This window comes from Heterocephalus glaber, unplaced genomic scaffold (genome assembly GCF_053883595.1).
Source record: "Heterocephalus glaber isolate CG9 unplaced genomic scaffold, H.glaber_assembly_v1.0 deba00001914, whole genome shotgun sequence".
NCBI classification, from domain to species: Eukaryota; Metazoa; Chordata; class Mammalia; order Rodentia; family Bathyergidae; genus Heterocephalus; species Heterocephalus glaber.
In genome coordinates this window covers 36,003-55,654 of record NW_028258516.1, presented here as the reverse complement: position 1 = coordinate 55,654, position 19,652 = coordinate 36,003, and the positions used below count along the sequence as shown (strand labels likewise).

At 38.8% G+C, this 19,652-nt stretch overlaps 2 protein-coding genes and 1 long non-coding RNA gene across 4 annotated transcripts in view; 2 read left to right on the top strand and 1 right to left on the bottom strand.

Annotated features, from left to right (window-relative positions):
• Positions 1–1,244, bottom strand: part of LOC147820456 (uncharacterized) — a 31,861-nt gene extending 30,617 nt beyond the window's left edge. The window contains exon 1 of the long non-coding RNA XR_015448488.1: positions 449–1,244. This is a non-coding gene — a long non-coding RNA (uncharacterized LOC147820456). The remainder of the gene's footprint in view (positions 1–448) is intronic.
• LOC147820455 (anthrax toxin receptor 1-like) overlaps positions 1–9,130 on the top strand; it is a 35,264-nt gene extending 26,134 nt beyond the window's left edge. Inside the window, exons 14-15 of the transcript XR_015448487.1 lie at positions 8,412–8,539; positions 9,031–9,130. The gene's annotated coding sequence lies outside the window, so the exon portion shown is untranslated. The remainder of the gene's footprint in view (positions 1–8,411; positions 8,540–9,030) is intronic.
• Positions 9,131–10,479: 1,349 nt separating this feature from the next.
• Positions 10,480–19,652, top strand: part of LOC147820454 (adhesion G protein-coupled receptor V1-like) — a 13,165-nt gene continuing 3,992 nt past the window's right edge. Inside the window, exons 1-7 of one of the 2 annotated variants that reach the window (XM_087204203.1) lie at positions 10,480–10,501; positions 10,595–10,762; positions 12,287–12,463; positions 13,582–13,675; positions 15,712–15,790; positions 15,892–16,030; positions 16,656–16,790. In XM_087204203.1, coding sequence (XP_087060329.1) covers positions 10,655–10,762; positions 12,287–12,463; positions 13,582–13,675; positions 15,712–15,790; positions 15,892–16,030; positions 16,656–16,697 — 639 coding nt within the window. In that variant the 5' untranslated portion in view covers positions 10,480–10,501; positions 10,595–10,654 and the 3' untranslated portion in view covers positions 16,698–16,790. Of the gene's footprint in view, positions 10,502–10,594; positions 10,763–12,128; positions 12,464–13,581; positions 13,676–15,711; positions 15,791–15,891; positions 16,031–16,655; positions 16,791–19,652 lie in introns of both variants that reach the window. The other variant, XM_087204204.1, reaches the window with a different exon arrangement.

The following is a 19,652-nucleotide window of genomic DNA, read 5'->3' as shown; positions in this document are numbered from 1 at the left end:
CCCTCAAGGAGATAATGGTCTATCTATATGAGAAAGCCCAAAAGGGTGGTACCAATAATCTCAAACTTCTGTTCATCCCTTAGGGAAGTATGCAATCTGGCCACTGTGACTTTTAATCTTCTTCAAATGAACCTCCAGCCACAGCTTCAGTGTGTTCTCATCCTCTGCACTGACTTCTAGGGCCCAGCCCTGTCTGACTGACTAGAATATTTCTACCTAACTAGGATATCTATATCAATCTAAATAAGCAAACTAATCCAAATAATATAAGGCAATCTTATAACCCCCAACCTGCTAGATTTGTGAAACACCAAGTTCACATTCTCTAAAATTGAAGAATGAATTCCAGGAACAACAGAGGTTAAGAGCAGGAAAAATTTATTGAGAGAAAGATAGCTTCTGTCTAAGAGAGACAGAAGGGGGCCTGGAAAATGAGTTTCCCACTTACTCTGTTTCTCAAAGGCATTTTGTTGAGCAAAGCCATGAGGTGAGACAGGTACAAGGTGGGACAAAACCATAGTCAACTAATATGATCCGATGGAAAATCACAAGATGGGCCTAAGGTGAGACAAAACCCCAATCAACCAATCAGATTACAAGTACAGTCACCCAGATAATAGTCATTAAATGGGGATCACATGAGGAAACAAGCTATGTAGCAAGCATATATGGAATGAACAAGGAATTTCCAGAAAGAAAATGAGCTAGGGAGCTTCTGGTCCCCACTTAAGGGGATTGATATCTATTGGCAATATCAATCATTGCTAATCATCCCTAGGGGAAGTGAGTGTAGCACTTTTTCTGTTTTTATATAATGTTGAACTTCAGTGGATATGTCTCAATTGTCTTTCATATTGACTCCTCAAGAGCTGACCCTGTCTAATTGTGTACAAGATATCTAATTTACTTAGCTGTCTACAATATTTACCCCTCTGAAGAAGTATCCCTAACTGTGGTTAGGGGAGAAAAGGGTATAATTTCTATCTAACTGCTTCAAGCTGAGAAGGATTAATGTGAGGGAGACTGCAGTCAGAGGCCCTCTCCAGAGAGCTAATCTCATGGTAGAAGTCATGCTCCAGTTTACCAGTTACGAACTTTCCATATAAGGTTGATCTGCTGGATCCCAGTAAAAGGAATCTAGCACATTTGTTGTTTCTTACTTCTGTGTGATCACCCAGAGTTTGGCAGCTTCTAGGCAGGAATAAACAAAAATTTCAAGAAATTAGAACATATAAAATCTAAGCATGAGCAAATGTGAGGTCCTGGGTTCCTTTCCCAGTGCCACCAAAAGAAAGAGACAACAAAGCAAAAACAAAATAGCCTTGGTAGGTAGGAGGACGTGCAGTTTTATCAAGTTCCTACGTGATGCTGAAGCTACTTGTCCCAGTACCTCACTTTGAAATAATTGTTTTTCAATATTTGGAATGTAACCCAGGGTCTCTGCACCGAGACACCTTGTGTCCAAATGTATATATGCATGTCCATATATATACATAGTATATATACATGCATATATATGCAGATGTATCGCAAGCCGGGGTGTTATGCAGTCACTGAGTTGCCCCAGCTGAGCTGAAGTGGAGATCCTCCTGCCTCAGCTTCCCCAAGCACTGAGATGACAGGAGTGACCCACCGTTTCCACCCTTGAAGAACGCTGGTGTGCAATGCCAAGAAGGGGAGAGGCTGTCCAGGTCTTTCGTGGAAACACTCCTCCATCATCCAGGAGTGGAAGACGAGTCCTTGAGGAGACAGAGGAGGCAGCGAGAAAGGCCGGAGCACCTGCAGCTGCCCCACGGAGGTGGCGCCCAGCAAAGATGCAGACTCCTGGACCACAACTCTCAGGGCTCCTCTCCTGGACTCCCGCTCACACCCCCCGCGCGCCTGCTTGCGCCCTGACCGCGTTAGCGGGGAGCCTTCTGTCCGTGGGAGCACGGGACCTTTTGCCCAGAGTCTCTGAGCTGAGAGCCCTGCTGGCTGAGGGCAGCTGCTTCGTGGGAGGAAACGGATGGGGAGCTGATCCTGGCCGGTGATTAGGAGCCGCACGGGGCGCCAGCTTGTCTGCGAATCAGCGGTGTCGTCTCCTAGGTGGGGCGTGTGAGCGCGGGAGTCCTGGTGCGGGGAGGCGGGACACCCCTCTGGGAAGACGCGCTGTGGTCGCCCCCGCTATTGCCCAGCTGCTCCTTAGCGGCCCGGGTCCTGTCCCTGGTGGGCGGGAGAGCTATCCTGCCCCGCCTGGCCCGGCCTGAGAGCCAAGCAGTCTGTGCTGCAGGTGGCCTGGGCAGGCGGCCGCCCCCTCCTCTAGGGCCCCCGCGGGCGGGGTTGGCGCAGGAGCCCGAGACCGGGGCCAGGCGCCTGCCGGGGGCTGTGGCCGGGTCTAGGTTGCTAGATTTTTTTTTTTTTCCTCTAAAATCCCGGGACACTTTCAAAGGCACTTTGGGTTAGTTTGATAGTTTCCGTGTGCTACCTGGTTGTTTAGAGCATTGGTATCTGTATTTTAAGTGAGGTAGTATGCGGCTGTGCTGGAAACTAAATGCATTTCCGTTGCACTGTTGGTCCTCTTGCTGTGTACTCCGAATTTACAAGTTTCTGAATGTTCCTATGTAAATGTTTGAGCCATTTTCTGAAACTATACTTTTGTTAATGATTTAGAATTGCTGGTTGTCATCGCAGTAATGAGTAAGAGTGACTAACAAATTCCCACATATCCAGTCTAAAGACAAATCACTAAGTGTCAAAAATTATTTGTAACATAATACAAGGAAAAGTCACTGCAGGAGTAATTAACTTTAATAACAACGACAATAATGAGAACATTTGTGGAGCATTTTCTTTGTGCTAGTTACTGCGCAACCGTTATTTAATTAATTTCCGCAGCAGTCAATGAAGTGGGTATAATAGGATACACTAAGGCAACCGATTATGAAGCCAGCCGGTGCTAGAACTGAAATCAAGCTATGTTGGAATCAAAGCTTATTCTGCAGGGCACCTTGTGAAGAGAATCTTTGTTTCATTTGAACAACAAACAAAGGTTCTATATCTGCTACAGAACCTGAAAATGCAGGAAGTTTTGGCAGATATTTGAAGTGATGTGAATTGAAAGACTAATGAATTTGAGTAGTAACGTCTATGTGAGAGAAGCAAATAGGTGAGAGATCCTAAGCATCTCCGGTTAGAAATGCAAGTTGGATTTTCAGAGACAGTGGTTAAAATCAGGAAATAGCATCTTTGTGGACAGAGGAAAAAAGCAAGTTACTAATTACAGAACCGCATGGAACATGAACCTAAGATGTAGGGGAAGGAAGAAGACCCTAGAGGAGAAAGAGGTGTCAGAAAAGACCAAGGAGAAAGTGTCTTTTTATCAGTTACCAGAAGAAGAAAGTTATCTGTGGGTTTCATGCTAAGATGGCCAACAAGTCCGAAGAGATTTCCAAGTGAACTAGTGAAAACAGCTTGTGGAGAGGGACTTTGAGGGATCTGGGGATGGTGAGCAAACATCTGAGAAAGACTAAAGGCCTCAGTAGCCTGTGGGGTGTGATGTTCAAGTGTGGTCCTCAGATCAGTTCCTGTCCAGTAAGTGTTTGCTGTTGGTATATGGTGGGATAAGATTAGAAACATTTGGAACAATTTGTCTTTGCCGTGATAGCCAAAGGTGTTATCTGTGGACTTGTATTCTCTGTGTGTGTTCTTTTTCTATTTCTTAGTCATCCAATTTATTGTATTTTATGAAAGTGTCACTCTGTACTGGATTAAGGCAAACAAAACAAACAAGCCCTTATCCTTCATGGCGTAAAGTTTTGAGAAGCAGTGTTCCTCGGCCATGAGAGCAAGGAAAGGAGAAACATTGGAGAAAATAGATTGAAGAGGAGTATTTTGGATTTGTTTTTGTTTTGTTGAAAAAAAATACAATGAAGAAAAATAAGGTATAAGAAGGAAATCTATCAAAATGCTGATGATGTGGAAGGTATAAATAAGGTCAGGGACCAGGAAGGATAAATGAGGTTTAAGAAAGGACTTAGAGGGCTGGGGATTTAGCTCAGTGGTTCCGCTGCCTGCCTCACAAGTGCAAGGTCCCAAGTTTGATCCCTGGTACCAAAAAAAAAAAAAGAAAGGACTTAGTGCTGGGCATACGTTTTTCAGCATTGTGATGAAATTTTCTTCTTAAAGAATTCAAAACAATATGGATGTCTACCACCAATTTAAAGATATTTTAACTATAAGGCCACTGGCGTCATGAAAGTGCATCCTTGAGTCTACTGGGTGGTGATGGTAGTGATGGATTGAAGGCCTCTGAAGAAACCAAGCCCTGCGGCCGGGTACCAGAGCGTCTTGGAGAAGCGGCAGACAGTGGCACCTGTGTTCTTTGTAAACTGCATCAATTTCATCAGAAAGCTATACTCTGTGCTCTTCAGGTTCCAGCAGCTAAATATCTGCAGGATTCAAAGAGAAAAAAGTATTTAGAATTAAAATAAGTGGTCTAAATGTGTTGTTTGTTTTTGTGAGTTTGGTACAGGAAAGCAAACACGGACTGGCTTTTATTGTTTGCGTCATGCTCCCTACATGTTTTACATTTTCCCAAGAAAAGTAAAGGGTAATCTCTATCTTTGAATTTCTTTTCATTTATTTCTAAACCTTTTCCTGGAGTGTAAATTAATTGTATATATTGAACCTCAAGAATTTAGTATTTTACATAGGTATTTTTTTATATTGCCCTGAAAATTGCCTAGAGAAATCTGTATCGAGAGGAGTTTACAAGGTGTTTAATGTAAACTAAAGAAAATTTGATTATTCTTCAATGATAACTGCTAACCAAATGGGGTAAAAAAAAATTGCTGTTGGCCTAGTGTTGGAAATTCATGTATGTGATTAGATTTGAAATGTGGATTTTGCTCAACTTCGGGCACAAGAATCCATTTCTGATTCAAGGAGAGAAATTGCCTTAGTGTTTAACAATGTATTGAATTCTGTAAAATCCTGTGTTTATATTTTTCCTAAAGCCCTTGGGGAGGTGCCAAGTGGTAAATATTACCTTTTATCAAATATAATGAACAGAATTTAGAACTGTGGGGCAGTGGATTTTACTGCAGTTGCAAACTGTGTATAAATGTGTTCTTTATAAATTTGTGTTGGCTATTTCACTCAGTCACACTGTTCCACAGCATCACGATCAACATGTCTTGTTCAATGGATTTAAATTTTTTTTCTTTTCTTAGGGACAGCATGAATCTTTTTAACCCAAAGATTTGAATAAGAAATGTAATTTGAAAACCTAGGTATATAGGACTGCTCTCTTAGAAAGTCAGTTTTGGCCGGGGATTTAGCTCAGTGGTTCCGGTGCCTGCCTCGCAAGCACAAGGACCCGAGTTCGATCCCCTGTACCAAAATAATAATAATAATCATCATAAAATAAAGTCGTTTTTTTCTTTCTCACTTTGACAGTCTGTGCTTGAAATTATTCATATTCCTGTACACTTTAGATGCATTTTCTTTTTCTTGTAGAAGCACTTAATTTGGATGACACTAGTACTGTATACCATGAATACATTTATTGATTAAAATGTTTTGTGTATTTGGGGTTTCTATTATTTTTATATAATTGTAGTTGAGATTTATTTTATAAAAAGTTCTGGTTTGGGGAAAAATCGATGAAATAGTGTTACTGAAATGCATTTTTTGTTCGTATTGTTTATTGGCATGGGACTTGGTCTGGACAGTATTTGATGGATTTTCCGCCTTAGGTTTAAAATGCGTCACCCACTTTAGGTGGGCCGAGTTGACTTCATGTGCAAATGATTTCCCATAGTGTGGTAATGTGTCAGACTCTGGTAGCTGAGCGTGCTCCTCAGGCTTTCATCCTTGGCAAAAAGACAAGAAAGCCATTTGGTGCCTGGTAAAATATTTATTTTTAGAGTGCATCCATGTTCCCTAGGACTTTCCTCCTGTCCTTTGGCTTAGATTTGGAAAACCAACCCCTTGTTTCTACGTTTTTCTTTTTCCTATGCCTGTCACTTGACTCCTCTCCCTGGTTAAAGGTAGCTTTCTGGCATTTCCAGTTGTTTGTCCTGGAAAGAATTTTAAATGGATCTGGCATCTGGGAGCCTGCCTTACAGAGGAGAAATCAATTCTTCCCATTTGATGATTTCTTAGAGAAAATTCTCATGCTCTTCTTGTGGTTGGCATGATCAATTTGCAATAGGCCTGCAAGATTATGTGTCTTAAGAGAGTTGAATTAAGAAATACGTTTATGTATGTGTGTGTGTTGTGTGTATTTTATGCTTCAAATTGTGTTTCTTACAATATTTTCTTGGAAATTGTTTCTGTGATAACTTGTTAAATTTCCAGAAGTGATATTTACTAAGTAGTATAAAACTTTAAGGCTACTTGAACGTAGTAAATTGGTGGAAAGATTTTTTTCTCCCCTCAGCATTTCATTTTTATTTTCACCTCATAATGGTGCATTTATTTCTAAATATTTTCTACACCTTTACAACCACATTTTTAATCATTAGGATTCTAGGTTCTCCTTCAACATGGATCTTTAATGACCTTCATTTTGTTGTCTTGCCGCATGTGTTCTCTTTGTGCTTTTATTATGTGATCAAATATTGTAATCTTCATTTGAACTATTCTAAGGTTTTTGTGATTTTATTTTGTTTGTTTGTTTTGGTACCGGGGATCAAACTTGGGACCTTGCGCTTGCGAGGCAGGCGACAGAACCACAGAGCTAAATCCCCGGCCCATGTGATTTTAAAAAAATAGAAAACTCCGATGTTAGAAGCCTTTAGATTTGTGTCACCAGGCAACACTGTAGGTGAGACATTTTAGTAACTCCAAGGATCTGCCTGTGCTTTTCAGTAATAAGGACTTAGTTTTTGATACAAACTTGCTATATTTGAGTTCTAGATGTTGTAAAATAGAGAGAATCTAGAATTTAATAGTAGGGGCTGTATTTTATTTATATTAAACAAATATAAAAATGTAAATGGTCTACTGGCAATTATGGCTGTTTGTAGACTTTCTTCAGTTACACCTAAACAGTTGAAGAATTTGGTTCCTGTCATACACACTTAAAATAATCCAAGACATAGTCTACTAGCACATGGGTACTAGGTATTTTTCACATTGAAACACTTAAAAATATATTAAAATATTTCTGATGCTTTCATTTTCTTGTGTATTCAGCATCCTTCCAAAACAATTCATTGTACTAGAGCTCTGTATTTAAACTTAGCATTAGAAATGGACTTTGTTTTTTAGTATGTAATATAAAGATAGTCTCTAATCCATGATATTTTTGTTTGATAAACTCATATTATGTGTCTAGGTTTATTATCTTCAGAAATAAAAAATTATAGTAGTTTCAAAAATTATTAGAAAAAAGATTTATATTTTGTTTTATCTCTATTCCCTTTGTTTAAAAAGTATTGAAAGATTTTCCTTATCTACACAAAAATTATTTTGTAACTCCATGAAAATGACATTTTTAGTGAATATTCATGGATTTCAACTGTATGGCTATACTTACAATGAGAGTAAAGATGTGTTTCTACCAAAGTGTTTTAAACACTGTTCTATCTTTTCATAAGAATTTTAGTGAGACTGTTTGTTAATATAGCTTGTACTCCTCATCATATAAAACTAGTGAATGAGCGTATTTTCAGCAAGCCACAAAGTCCATCATAACTCCTAGCCGCTTTCTTCTCATGGTTTGCAATTTGAAAGAAATAGCTCTCATGATTTGTTTAGTTTTCTAAAATATTACATGAGGATAAAAGCCAGGAATAGAAAATGCCTAAAGTACTCAGTAATCTGAGAAGGGTAACTGTAACTTGGGTGAAGTTACAGATATTGATGTATAGATTTGACACCTTTCCTTTGGATTTCTTTTGATAAATCAAAACCATCGATGGTATATGTAAGTTACAATCTAAAGAAATGTGATTTTCAGGTATTTGCAAGCATTTTTATGCATGCATTGTGTAAAATCACATTGCATACCAGTGTAAGGAATTTGTTTCCTTTTGAGAAATGAAGGAATATTTACTTGTGCTCTTACTAGTTCTGACCAGGAGGACTTTATTGTTTTCTTTAACTTACAGAACATTCGTGTTCTGGTGCATGTTTTGGAGTGTATACAAGTTTGTGTTTCCCATTTTAGCATGTGCTTTTATAACTTTTATACCCTGAATTTCCAGAAGTTTTCCTAAATGGGGAAGTACTTAGAAATGAAATCCCTATGTTAATCAACAATAAGCATGTATAATGGTTCTAGAAAATTCAAGCCAGAATGGCCTAATACAGTAGTAATGCCATAATACAGTAGTTGCATGCTTGGGATTTGAGTTTTGTTGAGCTCAAATGTTTAGTTCATTTTCTATAAGCATTTATCCATTTATCCATTTTGATTTTAGGAGGAATTTTGCAGTTCCATGTGATAAGAACACCTCCTGGTCGAGGAAATGTTACTGTTGACTGGAACATTATTGGGCAAAATTGTGAACTCAATTTTTCTAACCTTACTGGACAACTCTTCTTTCATGAGGTAATACCACAAAGAAAAGCTTCATGACAAATTTCCAGAAAAGAAACCATTGTATTTTCAGGAAAAGGGAATAGAAAATCAACACCACTTGTAGTTATCATCATTCTCTCTTCTTCATACCTACTTGGTAGTAATTTGGATAAGATTTTCATTGATTAGCTAGCTCAGCATTCAAAATCTTTACAATTAGGGCCGGGGATTTAGCTCAGTGGTTCCGCCACCTGCCTCACAAGTGCAAGGTCCCGAGTTTGATTCCCGGTACCAAAAAAAAAAAAAAATTGGGTAACAAAATCTTCACAATTAGTTCCTCTCTACTTGCTTTAAATCTGGCTTCTCATGAGCCGGTGGTTCTTATTTAATTAATTTTTTAAGCCACAGAATTCTTGTTTAAATGAAAACATGTTTGGATGCAGTTTATAAGGGCGATAAAAGCAGTAGGTAATTTATGTTCAGTAGCAACACAGGTATGGATTTCCTTCTGTTTGACACAGGGAACAGTGAACACAACGATACTTGTACATCTATTGGATGACAACGTTCCGGAAGAGAAAGAAGTATACCAAGTCATTCTGTATGACGTCAGGACACAAGGTAGTTCAGAATTCAAGTTTGAGTTGTCTTTGTTATTGTCTTTTTAGAAAAAACAAAGAAGAAATAGTTGCTATCTCTGTATTTACCAATTGATACATACCAACTTAAAAATACAACTTTAAATATTGTCTGTCCCATAGAAATATTAGATCAAATTTTAGTATATGTGCTGCCAAAGAGAGCACAGGTCCAAAAAGCACTAGCAAAATATGGGAATGCTTATCTTTATGGACTAAGAGAAAAGTGCTAAAATTTTTCCTAGTTATTTATGGAATTAAAATATACTTTTGAAGGTAGAAATTTCTGAAAATAATTTTATGCTAACAAATCAGTTTGGATTCTGGACAATTATAATACAGTATATGGACAATTCAAAATTTAGTTATTTTCAGAAAATTATCTGGATACTCTCTTCAGTTTCTATTCAGTTTCTAGAATTCTGATAAGCCATGTAGCTAATAAGGGCAATAATCTATCAAGTGAAAGAAATCATGACTTTTAAAAATGCAATATAGATTGTCAGCCTGAAGATTTCTGTTAGGGATGTGAACAAAGTAAGCCCTTTTTGGTTCCTTTAATATGCTTTGGAGACCAGGGTTCTATTTTAAGTATGTAGAACTTAGTGCCAAATCACGGTTAGATTTCCTAATGGAGTCCCTGCTATTTCTAGGGGTTCCACCAGCAGGAATTGCTCTGCTGGACACTCAAGGATATGCCGCTGTCCTGACGGTTGAAGCCAGTGGTGAACCGCATGGAGTTTTAAATTTTGCTCTTTCATCAAGATTTGTTTCACTACAGGAGGCTAATGTGACAATTCAGCTTTTCATCAACTGAGAATTTGGATCTCTAGGTTTGTGTTATGCTAGAATAAATTGGGTTTCTGGGCAAAGGGATTTTTACTATCCTACTTGTATGGGTGAAAGCCATTATGAAAATAAGCAAAGAAAGGAAAAATTAATATTTATTAATTCAGAGCAGTACTTTATAATAGCTTCACTTCTGAAAAATTTGAAGGAGTTATTTATTTTCACAGAAATGCTGTGGAATGGACAATCATGAATTATCCGTACCATATGGTAGCGGACCGGCTGTGGATCCATTATGAGGCTGGCCTTGTATAGTTTTCTCTGTATATTTTTAATTTTCTCTGAAGTAGAGGCCGGAGAAGGAAATGAAAACATGCAAGCCCTAGGAAGTCTAGGCTTAGAAGTAGCACATCCTCACTTTTACTTTGTACTATTGGCCAAAGCAAACCACAGGGCCACCCACACTCAAAGTCCAGGCAGGGAAGCAGGTCTCACCCCCTTTGGGGTGTCACTGAGCCATGACATGGGCACAGGAGAAGGGATGAATTTGGGGCAATAATGAAAGGTACTGGAGGTGTTACAAGAAAGGCAGGGTTCACAGTGAAACATAATTTTCAAAATTTAAATAATTCCAAAATCTTTTTTGCATCCAATTCAGTTAGGGACTATCAATGTCACATACACCACGGTGCCTGGAATATTGAGTCTGAAGAATCAAATGGAAGGACACCTAGCTGAGCCAGAAGTTGATTTCATCCCTGTTGTTGGCTTTCTGATTCTAGAAGAAGGACAAACGGCAGCAGCCATCAACATTACTATACTTGAGGTAAAGCTCTGATGATGATTTTCTGTGTTAAACCTGAAGTCACCGCATGGGAAGTAGGAATCGATGGAATGTTCTGACATCAGCAGTCACATTTAGTAAGAGGCTTCCCATTTCAAGGTATAAAATTTCACGCGAGGCAAGATTGTATAACTTTCAGTTTTCTCTGTATTAAAAAAATGTTGCTCTGTTCTGTGGATATGGCTCAGCAGTTGAGCACTTGCCTCGCATTTGTGAAACCCTGGGTTTGATCCATCCCCAGCGCATGTACAAGTATATGTGTGTATATGTATGTATGTAATTTTTCCTTTAATATAAACTTTGTATATTTTATAACCATAATCTCTAGAAATTTAGTGAATTCAGTTCCGATAGGGTTCTTTAAGTCTGATTGGTTCCACTCTGCTGGTGCCTTTAAATCAGCTGATTTCTTTTCGTGACTTTTTTTTCAAACCACACAGGAGTTCCTATTCTTGATTAGATAGGCTGGCCTGGTGTTATATATTTGATTACAGAAACATCTCGTGATAAACAGAATTTCCTTAGTGCAGTTCCCTCTACAATGGCACTGGCCTGAGAGGTTCCAGAGGAGCCCTTTGATTCCTCCAAAAGACTCACTGGACCAGCAGATCTGGGGCGGTCGGAATCTTTGTGTGGAAGACCCGCTAAAACAGAGATAGCAGGAAACTCATTAGAGGCTGAGGGCAAAGAATATGATTACAGTCAAGCCTAAGGAAATCACAGGGGACTGAAATTGCATTTTAAATGATTTCTCATGGGAAATTTCGTGCTGTTTTTGGACTTAGTGTTTCAACTTCTTAAATACATTTAAATACATTCTTAAATACATTACTGTTTCAGCTTCTTAAATACATTTATAGGAGGTTTAGAAAAATAGTGCTATGGAAGGGGTAAGGGATGGATGTGAAGGGAAAGAGAAAATGAATATTACATTTGAAAAAAATGTTAGTTACTACAGTATGTATTTGGAGGGGTTTCATTTTTAAAGGGTTTTACTCTCTCAAAGTCATTTACTTTTACTTAATTATAGATAGCATAAACCATGCACCATCTAAAGTCAGTCACTCTTATTTTGTTGATTACCCTGGCATTGTAACCTAATGTAACATCATGAAAACTCTAAATCCACAAAATAAAAGATAATGTCAGTAGGTAGCCGGTAACACAGGATTTGAAAAAAATTGTAGGGCAGTCATCTTTCAAATGTCTCGTGTATGTTACCGAATACAATTATATGGATTATTCCTTAGTTACATTAATTTTTAACCAGAAAATATTTAGCACTTTCTTTTACCTAGAGTTTACCTTTTTGAACCTTGGATTTCAGTTCCACTTTTCTTTCTCCTAGCTCCCTGCAACTTTTCTGCTCCCTGAGTAGCACTAGATTAAAACACTGTAGCCCTGACATAAAAGTAAGCCGTGTCTTAGTCACTTTCCTTGTCTCCGGGACATGATCCCTGACACCTACAACTGAAAGGAGAAGTTTATTTTGCTCGATGGCTACAGGCCCTGGCTGGCTGGCTCCAGGACAGGATAGCAGGGCAGAGGGGCATGGCAGAGGAAAGTTGCTCGCATCATGGCAGCCAGGAACTGTTGCTCGAAGGGAGGAGACAGGGAGGGGATGTGCTCTTCCAGATCGTGACTCAGTGGCACAGCTCTCTTGACTGGACCCCCTTCCTAACAGTAAGTCAGCCCTGTCACCCCCATAGTTCAGTCATCTTCCAAAAGCCCCTTGGGGGCCATTCTCCATCTCAGGCATAGCAGATGGCAAGCAGGGAGCTGTGGCATGGGCTGGGGCAATGGGAGTAGGTGGAAGACAGTCCTTTGATATCACTGATTCTCTAACTTATGTTTTTCCATATATTACAGGAGATAATCTAAAGACTAATTTTTCACTTTTTATGTTTTCACTTGAAATATATCTTTATTAAAATGCAAAGCATATATTGGTGTGTGTGTGTGCTGATCTTTTATGTACACACATGCATGCACGCGCACACGCACACACAAACACACACGAGTTTTTACTGCTCCATTTCTACATTTTTTGTGTGTGTGTTGGGGGTCGAACTCGGGTCCTTGTGCTTGCGCAGCAGGCGGCAAAACCACTGAGCTAAATCCTCAGCCCTACTTTGAGTTTTTGTATCACTCCTGACATGGATTGTGCTAATGCTTATGTTCTAGGCATCTGCCTGATTTCATTACTATTATGTGGATTAGTGATTAATAATGATAGCTGTAGTTCTAAAGGCCAGTCACTGTACATACATTATTTTTCTTTATTATTACAACCCTACGCCAAAGTAGCCATTCTTTCCCCTAATAAAAAGATGAAAGAATTTAGGCCCTAAAATGTGAGTAAATTTGGTACTAAAATTACAGAATTTGGTACTAGATCTCCTTGATTGCAAAGCCTATATATTTTTTTTGTGGTACAATGGTATTCTTCATTTTAAATATTGGCTATTATAGACAGTTAAAATATTTTATTGTTATATTTAAAATAATTATGTTTGTATATTTGCATAATTGGTTTACCTATTATATGGATCTAGGTTAAAACTATTAAATTTAAATAGTTTCATATTATTCAATCTAACAACTTCCTCTAACCAAGTATAAGTTTAATACTTTTATGTTTGTTTTTCTAATTTAAATAATTTCTTCTATTTGCTTACAATTTAATATTTTCTGTATACTGTTTATGCAAATGTATATGTAAGAAAAAAATTTAAAACAGCTCACGGAGTTAATTCCTTTTGAGAACATCCTTAAGGCATGTAATGGGGTTAATTTTTCAGGATGACATACCAGAGCTGAAAGAGTACTTCCTGGTGAATCTAACTTCTGTCGAACTCATCATGGCTCCTGTAACTTCACTTCCTCCCAGACTAGGTAGGATGGACTTTTTGTTTGTTTCTTTTATTCACTTCAAATGACATAACTTCATGTGTGTGTGTGTGTGTGTGTGTGTGTGTGCTGGGGATCAAACTCAGGTCCTTCCACTTTGGAGGCAGGCAGCAGAACCACTGAGCTAAATCCCTGGCCCATAACTTCATTTTTCAATCAGAAGTGACTCTTGTGATGTTTGTTAATTTCAGCTCTGTGTGAAGAGATGATGGGTTTTTATATTTATTTTAATAGAACATATTATTACAGTTCTGTACATTCAACACTACAAAGATATTAAATATTATTATGTCATACTCTTTACATTTTCCAACTATTTTATAACAATTCATTTAATCCTCAAAATAGTATTAGTGGTTTGGAAGGACTTTTCCTTTCATTTTATTTTAAAATTTAATTACCTATTTTATTGAATCTCCAAACTCTGAGGTGTTATTTTCTTTTAAGTTAAGCAGATCTTTTATTTGTTGTGTTTCCTGGTCCTTTTTTGACCTTTGATCTTTTCCTTTTCATGCTTTTAGAAAAGACTGAGTTAATTCATTCCAGACTGAAAGGTGAAACTTGGACCTTGTTACAAATTTACGTAAATTTCTTTAAAAGTAATGTATTCTTCGGACACAAACTCCTATTTGCAGTTTGGATTGTCTGTAGGTGCGATTGCCCAGTAGGGGGCGATAGTGAGCAGCACTGAGGGTCGCCGGTAGAAGGTGGGCTGGACATGGGGAAGATCAACATGGGTTAGAAGAGAAGCTGGACAAATGCAGTGACCTGAGGAACAGCATTCCTCATTCCCTTCCATCTCTCAGAGTGACAACTTTGCAAACGTTGAAATAATCGTTTTCCTAGATAGTAGTATTTGGCTGGTTTTGGTTCTTTTGTAAAAGAAACTAGAAAGCTCCAAGGACTAGATGGTTTACATCAAGGATTATTGCAAGATGATTATTGTTCACACTAAGAAACTAATGACAGCCTTCCTAATTCCCATGCTCACACTGAGTGTAGCTGGAGTTGCTGACTTCTGCCGAGCTCCTGTTGGTTTGCATCTTCTTCCCATTTTATAGATATGGGAGCAGAGGCTGAGAGAATCGGAGCAATATGCTCCAAATCATGCCACTAGGAAGTGGTAGAGCGATGCTCTTAACAGCGTGGTCTGGTTTTAGAATCTCTGTTTTTTAGCCTCTTGTTCGATGGGCGCAGGTCCCGATTTTCTGTTCTCTCCAGACACTTGCGGCTCGTGTTATCACTGAAAGGTCTGAAAGGTTTGCCAGCACTGGTCTAGAGAAAATTACACTCTCCCTCCTTCTTCCCCACGGTGGCAGAGTGGGGAGTACCCTGAACTAAGATAAAGGACAGACAGTTTTTTGAAAAAATTAACATGCACCAGCAACAAGATGAGTTACTATTTCAAGATTGAGTAATAGGTACTGTATGAATAACATACTACACTTAATTCACAGAATACAGGATAAAAAGGTTCAGAGAAGTTTGTGTCATTTGTCCCTTTTTACTCTCCCTTTCCCTTCTTTCCTCCTGTCTAGTTTGTATTCCTGTCCCTCTTGGTTCTGTCTCACACCTGTTCTTTCTGCATCACCCCCCACCTTCCTTTCCCATTTCTCTTTCCTCTTTTCTTGCCCTTCTCCTTCCAACGGTGCCCATTTTCCCTCCCTCCCAAAGTGGTGATATTATAAAGGTGTCAATTTTTTAAAAAATTAAAATAATAGAAATAAAGCCATGTGCTCCACTGCTTATTATTTCTTGCTGTTTTTAGTTGGTTGAATTTTTATATCTCAGTGGCTCTTACAAGCAAGAGTGTCCTTTTATGGACACTATAAGCGTTTGTGCCTTTGCTTTCTAGAAACATCTTCTGAGTCACATCAACAATAGCTGTATATTAGGAATTATATAATCTCAAAGAGACTGTCTAAATTCTGTATCAAACCGTGCTTTTAAAGGGAATTTTAAGTAAGATTGATATTAATAAATTTATATTCATTTTAAAGTATGTGTCTGTGTTTTTTCAGATGCAGAAGGCTTGACTGCACAAATTATTATTGATGCCAATGATGGTGCCCAAGGTGTAATCGAGTGGCAGCGTAGCAGGTAAGCACCAGGCTGTGTGAAGGGCATTTCCTGGGCTTACTATCTCCCATGGAGAAGTTTGTAGGAGAAACAGGATGCGCATTCTCTTTGTTCTTTGATAGATATGAAGTAAGCGAATTGCATGGAAGTGTGACCTTGGCTGCCGAGAGGAGAAGAGAGGCTCTGGGCCAGGTGTCCTTGTTCATGTACGCCCAGAATTTGGAAGCCCAGCTGGGGCTGGATTACATCTTCTCCCCAGTGGTAGGTGCCAGTGGTGATCGGGGGTGACTTTTATGAATTACTTTATCATTGTTCTTTCTTCTGAATTATCATGACTTAGGTCTTGCATAAATAAATTAACCTTAATGAGCTGTTATATAAACTGTTCCACAGTAAGTCGGGAAAAAATATTTCCATAGGGTAGATTCACTTATTGCACTATTTTAGCAAATAATGTAATTTGAATTTTTAGTACTATTCGAAAGATTCATGAACTATTTTATCACAGTATTTGATACTGGAGGACACAGTATTTTGTATTAAAGAATTTATATCATAAAATGACCTCACAGTTTTTCTTATGCTTCTTGAACATTTTAACTTGTTTTTCTTTGAACTTACGAAACACCCTTAGTAGTTTTCAGTAGGTTTTACTTTGTCTCTTCCTCCATAATCTTTTTTCTTTTCCTCTCTAATCTTTGATTTTTAAAATAAAATATTGTCCATTTAAATTAAAAAGGTATCATGCAAAAACTTTTAAAAAGGATTTCATGTAAAGTAGCTTATTCTTTACATTTACAACTATATTGTATTTCTTTTCAAACATTTTATAAAGCCTCAGGGTATATTTAAATATAAAACTGTTTCCTTTTACCTTTTTGGCCAGATTCTTCATTTTGCTGATGAAGAAAGGTATAAGACATTGTGATTCTGGACGATGATGTTCCAGAAGGAGATGAAAACTTTCAGCTCATATTAACAAATCCTTCTCCTGGAGTGGAGCTGGGGAAAAATACAATAGGTAATCAATGGTCTCTTTATCTGTAACCCTCTCCATCATGCTGGCTTCCCCAGTACGGGGACAAGAGATTTCTGTACTCAAAATAGAAGATGTTTTAATAAGCATTTCAGAATGTGTGTGTGGCAGTGAAATGGTGCTTTATCCTGTGTGTGTTTATGCTAATAAACAAAAGTAGGTTGATACTAAAGGGAATATTAAAGTATTTCCTCAAATATCACAGTTGTATTTAATTTGCAGGCATCTCCCCTTCAGAATACAGTTCTGCTCTCGTTTCCTCCTTAGCTGCAGGAGAGACAAAGGTGTTTCTCTCAGTCTCCCCTGACACCACAGTATTCTGCGTAGAGCGGTGGGTGGGGTATTGATCTCTGGGACCACTGCAGCCCTCATTCTTCATTTGGAATGGGGTGACATTGTTACTAAAACCTACCCTATCCTATTTCACTGCTTATTAGGTGCTACTTAGAGAAGGTAAAGGAAGAATAAAGGAGGAACCCGTGTGAACATACAGAACATCGGCTTAGAAGGGCTCTTAAAAACTCGCTTCTTGGGGATTTTAAGTTAATTAACCTTTGAATTCCTAGCATTAATGCCCTTTCTGTGGAAAGAAGTTTGATTTTTATATTTGAAAAATATGAAAGAATTTTGAGTAACCAAAGATTGATCTTTACCTTTTTTACTGTATTCTATTTATTGGTGTGTTGATAAAATAAATTGATTATTTCTAACTGCAGAAACCTGTTTTCAAGGGTGTGGCTGTTGTTTCATGTTCAGAGAGCATATGTTTGAGATGAAATGATTTTCTTGTAGAACATAGAGAGTTACAGGTACAGGATTTTGGGAAGGGACACCATGTGCTGGTTAAGAATTGTCTATGTGTGAGCAATTCAAAATTCAATTCAAATGGATTTAATCAGCGTTCAGAGATATATGGCCTTAGATGAGGTAGGACCAGGACTTAATCCTTCCAGACTCCGAGGTCTTCTCTCATCTCCTGGCCCTTTTGGAAATAGCTTCATCCCAAAGCCAAGATTACTCACTGTTACAAGACAGATGGTGTTCAGCATCTTTTTTCTGTGTTCCACATAACAGGAAAGAGAGGACACTTAAATTCAAGTATTCCTAAAGAAGTCTAGAGATAATTCTGATTGGGATCATATAGGTTACTGCCCACCACAGTGAGGGAGGTCATTGCACTCTGTTGAGCTTACATTAGGCTTGTAATTTTCTATTTTTAAAACTTTTATGGAAACAATAATTGCTTTGTGTGGTGTTTTGGTTTTTTTTTTTGTACCAGGGATCAAACTCGGGACCTTGCGCTTGCGAGGCAGGCACCGGAACCACTGAGCTAAATCCCCGGCCCTGCTTTGAAAGTAGATATGTCTTAAACCATGCCTGATTAATGGACCTTTTGGTCATTTCCAAAAGCTTTACTAAATGCGCCTGTGCCTGCGTCTTTGTAAGCGGGGACAGTCAGGACTCCGGGTCAAGTGCAGTGGGTGCTGAGTGAGGGACAGGGTCACCGCCTCTGTCGTGTCCGCGGTCCTGGGCACTGGGGCTATTGCCCCATGTCCTCACTAGCAACTGCTTTTGTCTTAAAATATTTATACTGATTCCAACAAATGAAAGATACGTGGTCATATTGTACATTTTTATGCATTTTTCTTCATTTTCCTTTCATTAGTGGGTTTGGCTCTGTTCTTTTTCCTTTGTGTGACCCTGGTTTTTAGGATCTTTGTGGACTTTCCCGTGGCTTGTGTTTGTATTGGTTTATAGGAAAATTGTTAGTATCTAAATTCAGTCTTTCACTGCATACATATATCACAGATATTTCTCCTGCACTGGCATACGTCTTTTAAGTTTATTATGAAGCCTTTTATTAAAAGGGTTTTTTTTAAAACGTAAAGTATCAAATATTTTCTAATAATTTGTTAAATGCTACTTATTTCTTTCCATCCACTCTAAAATATTTTACATTATAATATTAGAAAATACAATAGTTATGAAAAATATACTTTATCGTAGTTTTCCTTTACATTTACTATTTAATATGGAAAGAATTTATTCATTAGTAGCGTGTGAGACAAGGATACAACCTTATTTTTGTCCTAAATGGTATAAAGCAGTGCCCTGCCATCATGGAGAGAATGAAACACCATTAGGCATTGGGTTTCAGTGTGAAGTTCTTTTGCATCGATCCAAAGCTGATGAAAGATGAGGTAGAGCCCGGCAGCTCTCGGTCCTGCCGATGTCCTGTGACACAGCTGGACGAAGCTCGGGCATCCCCTTACCAAGGAGGAGGCCGCTGCCTCCTGCCCCTCGGAGTCTGAGGGCCACTCTTGGGAGTTCGGGGCCCAGCATCTGCAGCAGGGCTGGCCTCACTCTCACAGGTCAGCGTTGTCCTCGGGTGCAGAGAGCGAGCACTGGGCAGGTAGGGACTGCTGCGTGTGCCCGAGAAGGGGTCGGGACAGGGACATTGGAGTGTGCACCAGCATCCGCCACAGCTGCACATTGCAGTGCTGGGGTTTTCTCCTGTGGCTCTTAGCGTTTTCGTGATGCCATCCGGGTGTGTTCCTGCACGAACGAGGCCCCTTCTCTTCCTGTTTAGACCCTCATAGCCAGTGCGCAGATATGTAGTGAGTCTGTACCTGTGTTTTCCTCTACGTGTGCAATCCTGGCCTTGCACACTGGCTCTGCCGCTTCCTAGCTTTTGAACCTCAGACAGCTTTAGCTATAGGTTCTGTGAGATGGGAATAATCATACAATCTACCTTGTAGAGTTACTGTGAAAATTAAATATATGGATGAGAAAGTTAGTAAGTTGTTGATAGTATTGGTTGTTGCAGTTACTAATATTTTTATTAAT